We start from the raw sequence: 6,000 nt of genomic DNA, 5'->3' as shown, positions 1-6,000 counted from the left end.
GGCTGTTCTTGCAGAAGACCCGGGTTTGAATCCCAGCACCCACATGGCAGCTAACAACTGTCCATAACTCCAGTTCCAGGGGATCCAGTAGCCTCTTCTGACCTCCACAGGTATTGCATGACATGGGTTCACTTACCTACATGCAGGCAATACATGCATACACATAAAAATGATAAAAAAACCCAAAAGGAAAGTATAACCAAAGATTAAATGGGCCAACATAACTTCATGAATCCCTATGTATAGCTAAAGGCTACACAACAAGCAACAATGCCAGAGAAGCAATACCTTCTTTTGAGCTGCTGGCCAGGGTGGCCAAAGGGATTCCCAGAGAGTAACCCAGCATAGAACTGGGAAAATGAACAGCAGTCCCCAATCTCATCCAAAGGAGTATAGATAACTGATTACCGCTAGATGAGGAACAGCTGACCCTCCTAAAACAAAGACCTCTAGATAGGCTGACTAGATTCACCAGAAGGGCAAGTAGTGGGGAATGGCTGGGGGTGCTGACAGCACAACAGATAGTAGCAGGGTTATCAGAGTATAAGGGCTCTAATGGAGGGGAGGGAGGCTACGGGAGGGTGCTACCTGGGAAGCGGGTGTATAAATTAATAAAAAAAAATAAAGGAAAAAAAAATTCTTCAAAGCATAAAAATTTGCTCCTTAATAATTAGTAGATGTGAAAAACATTACCATTGAAATCTACCTGATGACTTTACATTCATGCTCAGGTGCCAAGGATCTTAGAAAGTAAGTGACTGTGACTAGTAATAATCAGATACATAGAGATTAGAGACGCATGTACAAACATCTAAGTGTTATTTGCATTAAAAATGAGCTTTTCTGTATGAAACAGTAGATTCTAAAATGAAATAGAGATCTTGCCTCATTTAATTTTATGTCTTATAGGGTTTATATGGAGTACAATATTGTATTACTGTATTAATTCAACTATAAACCTAAAAATTTACAGCCAATTTTGAAAGAGATGCATCTTAGCTCTGGAAATTGTTATTGAATATGTCTTTGCTGTTGTAATGAAATGCTTCCAATTATATGGTTATTAAATAATTTTTAAAAATTCATATTTTTCTATTTTCTTTTTATTCTATTTTCAAATCTCTCTACAATAAACATGATCTTTCCTAGTTATAAAAAATCCATTTTAAAAAACTGTGTGTATATAATATATACATGTATGTACATGTATACTGGTGTGTTTGCATGTGCAGTTACATGTAGAAGCCAGAGGATGACACAACAGGGTGTCTTTCCTCAATTGCTTCTCCACCATACACACAGATACATAATTATTTTTGCATCTATGGCACATACATGTACATGCATGTGTGTGTTATATGTGTGGGCATGTACATGTCACAGTGCACATGTGGAAATCAGAGGACAACCCACAGGAGTTGGTTCTCTCACTCTACCATGTGGGTCCTAGGGATAGGACTCAGGTCATCAGGCTTGGCAGCAAGTGTACTGTAACGCTGGGGTTACAGTTTCTGCCATAGTGCCTGGTTTTTATGTGGGTTCTGGGGACCTGAACTCACGTCCTTATGCTTGAACAACACTTTACTCACTGAACCACCTCTCCTTCCCAGAACACATTAATATCTTTAGAGTTACATAATCAGAATCATAAGTATAGAAGGAAAGCAACAACTAAAAGGAAATTTGGCCACATTCAAGGTTCAACATTAAAAAAAAAAAAAAGATTGAACACATGCAGTAAGGAGAATGTGGGAAATTCTAATTCTTAACACACAAATGCCATAAGGTCTGATACCGTTACTGCTAGGGAAAAGAAGTTGTGACACCAGTGGTTAGGGGCAAAGTGAAAAACGTCTGGTTGTTCCCTTAATGTGTGTAATGTATTGATTTAGATGTAATCCTTAAAAGTCAATCTCATCTTACTTAAAAACCAAACTTGCAACAGATGGAGGAGGGGAGTGATACAATGCCATGAGCATGCCCTGTCATAACCCTAGAGTATGCAGAAAGGTACCAGCACAAGATCAATGGTCACCAAATCAATGAAGACCACTGAAAACTGAGAACAGGTCCTATCAGCTAGAGATTCTAACTCTACATGGCATCCAGGAGACTGGAAAAAAAACAAAACCAAACAACAAAAAAGGGTGAAGTAACTCAGTGGTAGAGCATGTGCAAGACCCATACCTGTTCCCAAAAGAAAACCAGTACAAAACAGAACTGAATGCTAAATTGTACAGAGGAAGAACTTTCTTTTTTTTTTTTAGGGGGGGGGGGTTTCCCTGTGGCTCCAGCTGGCCTAGAACTTGTTATATAGACCAGGCTGGCCTTCACAGAGATCTGCCTGCCTCTGCCTCCCGAGTGCTAGGACTAAAGGCATGAGCTACCATGCCGGGCAGAATATTCTAACTTTAGAAATGACAGAACATTTATACATAAATCAAAACTGGAATGACATAACCTACACAAAAGTTATGCAGCCGAATGTGGTGGCACACGCCTGTAATCCCAGCACTTGGGAGGCAGAGGCAAGCGGATCTTTGTGAGTTCGAGGTCAGCCTGGTCTACATAGTGAGTTCCAGGACAGCTGGGGCTACAGGGAGACCCTGTCTCAAAAAAAGACCAAAAAAAAAAAAGTTAAGCTGCTTAAGAAATAGAGATCTTGAAGATTTATGAAAAAGAACATTGAGATTCACCAAATAAAAAGGCAGCAGTTCAAAACAGATAAAATGAAAGAAAAAGAAAGTCACAGTAAGTAAACCTACAGAATATGGAGTTAAAACTACCCTATTCTAACTGACTGGCTAAAAATAACCCTGAACAATGCTCCTGAAGAACAGTGTGGCAGTGGGCACTGAAAGGCCTAAAAGGGGGCTGGAGAGATGGTTAAGGGCACTGACTGCTCTTGTAGAAGATCCAGGTTCGATTCCTAGCATCTGCATGAAGGCTAACAACCCTCTGTAACTCCAGTTCCAGGGGATCCAACACCCTCTTCTGACCTCTGCAGGCACTGCACAATACAGGTGCACTTATACACATGCAGGCAATACACCCATACATATAAAATAATACAATATTTTTTAAAAAGGTCTAAAAATGTTGTTTTGATTCAATAAATTTCCTAGACTGTATGTCAAGGAAATTAAGTATGGAAAAAGTCTTAATACCAAACATGCTCATTAGCACTCACACAGAAAAATGAGAGTTGTTATCACTCACCTATTTACATAGGCTTCGTTAATACAGCAGATCTACATACAATGCCAATGCTAGTCTCCAAACTTTCTGTGTTAAAGTGCTTCCAAATACTACAGCTCTGGTGGTGACATTGACAGCATGTTTTGCTTAGTTCAGTGTTATACAAGGCTCTGCCTTATATACGGCAGGAGTACCAGGAGCAACACACACACATACAATCCTTTTAGTATAAGCTTAAACAAGCAAAGGATATGATCATGCTTGTGTCTATTTCTTTCCTGAAGAATATACAAGAAACAGCAATGATTATTTGTGTGTATATCTCTGGGTTTGATCTCTAGCACCATAAACAAAACAAAACTCAGCAACTCACTCACTGAATAACTATATGCACAGACATGGGAAGATGTCTACGATGAAAACAAAAGTGCACATTATGAAATTGAGTATTATAAAATTTTTGACTCAAATACACCCCTCACATTCTGTCTCATGAAAACAAAATCTGAAAGGGTTTATGGTTGATTTTCTACTATATTTCTGATTTAATTCCATACTACTTGAGTATGTGAAATATTATGAACTGTTACTTTTATGAAAAAGAACAAATTAAGAATCTTGCAGACAGACAGGCTTGGAGATATGGCTCAGTGGTTAAGAGCATTGGCTGCTCTTACAGAGGACCTGGGTTTGGTTCCCAGAACTCACATGGCAGCTAACAACCATCCTTAATTCTAGTTTCAGTGGATCCAATACCCTCTTCTGACCTCTGTAGACATTATGTGACACTGGTACAGGCAAAGCACTCATGCACATAAAACAAAAATAAAATCTATGTAGCTAAAGCTCATCTCAAACCTGAACTCCTGCTTTACTCTCTGGAATACTGGGACTACATGCCAGAACCACCACACCCAGCTTCACTAATTGTTTAAAGGCTGAGAAGAGACACAGAAGAGATAAAATAATGGACAATGGCTCTGAATGGAAGTATTTTTGGTACAGGCTTACATGGGCATGTATTCTACCTTTTCATAAGCTAAAAAACTATATTTAAGAAACAAAGTTATGGGGCTGGAGAGACAGCTCAGCTGATAAAGAGAACTTGCAGAGGACCTGGGTTTAGTTCCCAGAACTCACATGGTGGTTAACAACCATCCATAACTCCAGTTCCAGGGAATCCAATGCCCAACGCCCTCTTCTGACCTCTGCAGGCATTGTTTGACAGGGTGCACCTATGTACATGCAGGCATTACACTCGGTACACATAAAATAAAAATAACAAATAAAAAATTTAAAACTGTGATTTAAAAATAAGAGTCGGGCGTAGTGGCACACGCCTTTAATCCTAGCCCTCGGGAGGCAGGCAGACAGATCTCTGTGAGTTCAAGGCCAGCCTGGTCTACATAGTGAGTTCCAGGACAGCTGGGACTACAGGGAGACCCTGTCTCAAAAAGACCAAACAAAAAAAAAAAAGAAAAAAAGAAAGGAAAGAAAAACAACAAAAATCAGTCATATCTTATTATTTTTATTTTATGAGTATAATGCCTGCAAGTGGATAGATGTACCCGTGTCATGTAATGCCCACAGAGGTCAGAAGAGGGCGTTGGAGTCCCTGGAACTGCTGTTAGCTACCAAGTGGGTGCTAGGAACTGAACCTGGGTCCTCTGTAAGAGCAGCCAGGGCTTTAACCGCTCAGTCATCTCTCCAGCCCCCTACAGTGATTTAAGAATAAAAACTACATGTTTTTGTTTTGTTCTGCTTTGTTTTTCTAGATTTATCTTGACCTATGAAGAATTTCTAAGATAAGACTGGCAAGATGGCCCAGTGGGTAAAGGCACCTGTTATGCAAACCTGGCAACCTGAGTTTGATCTGTGGGACCCACGTAAAGGTGGAAAGAGAGAACTGACTCAAAAAGTTGTCCTCTGACTTCACAAGCATACCACTGACTGATTCCCTACCCTTATAATTTTAAAAAAGAAAAAAAAATTTAAGACAAAAATTTAGCATCCCTATGAAAAGGGTTATAACCATTAAACCAATCTTACCTTTTGCTCTGCTTGTATGAACTCTTGCACGGACCCAAACAACATTATCAGCATTTTGTACTGTCAAGTCTCTAACTCGAACCAAAATTCGATCTGAAATAATATAGTAAAGCAATTTTAAAATTCAAAAATTACAAAGAGGACATAATTATTTGTCTGATAGCTAACCTAAAAACTTGGTATCACCTTAATAATTCTTTTCTCTATTCCTTTCAATATGCAATTTGCCTCCTTTTGGGGGGGTATTTTTGATACAGGGTCTCCCTGTAGCCCCAGCTGGCCTGGAACTTGCTATGTAGACCAGGCTAGCCTCAAACTCACAGAGATCTGCCTGCCTCTGCCTCCTAAGTGCTGGGATAAAAGGTGTGCTCTCTGGCTTCAATTTGCCTCTTTTTGTAGTTCCTAAGAGAGATGGTTCAGTGGTTAAGAGTGCTTGCTGCTCTTGTAGATGACCCAAGTTCAATTCCCAGCACCTACATCAGGCAGCTCACAACTGCATGTAATTCCAGCTCCATAGATCCCAACATCCTTTTCTGAACTCTGTAGGCATTTGCATGCATGTGTACACACAAACACATACAAGTTTTTTAAATCTTAAAAAAATTTAAATGAATAAATATAATTCTTCACCATCTACTACGGTCTCTTGCCTAAACTACAGCAATCAGCTCTTATCTAGTCTTCTAATTCAGTCTACACTGCTGAAAATTTTAATACCTTAAACGGCCAAAACCATCTTGTCCTCACCTGTCT

The 6,000-nt window shown here is 39.5% G+C and overlaps 1 protein-coding gene across 2 annotated transcripts in view; it reads right to left on the bottom strand.

The window, feature by feature from the left end:
* The window catches only part of Dars (aspartyl-tRNA synthetase), a 75,120-nt gene that overhangs the window by 65,531 nt on the left and 3,589 nt on the right, over positions 1-6,000 (bottom strand). For both annotated transcript variants that reach the window (XM_008833657.3, XM_029563814.1), the window contains exon 3: positions 5,248-5,340. In XM_008833657.3, coding sequence (XP_008831879.1) covers positions 5,248-5,340 — 93 coding nt within the window. The remainder of the gene's footprint in view (positions 1-5,247; positions 5,341-6,000) is intronic.

This window comes from Nannospalax galili, unplaced genomic scaffold, assembly GCF_000622305.1.
Source record: "Nannospalax galili isolate Female #2095 unplaced genomic scaffold, S.galili_v1.0 scaffold135, whole genome shotgun sequence".
Lineage (NCBI taxonomy): Eukaryota > Metazoa > Chordata > Mammalia > Rodentia > Spalacidae > Nannospalax > Nannospalax galili.
Note: the sequence above shows the minus strand (reverse complement) of the source record. Positions and strands in the feature narration are given on the sequence as shown.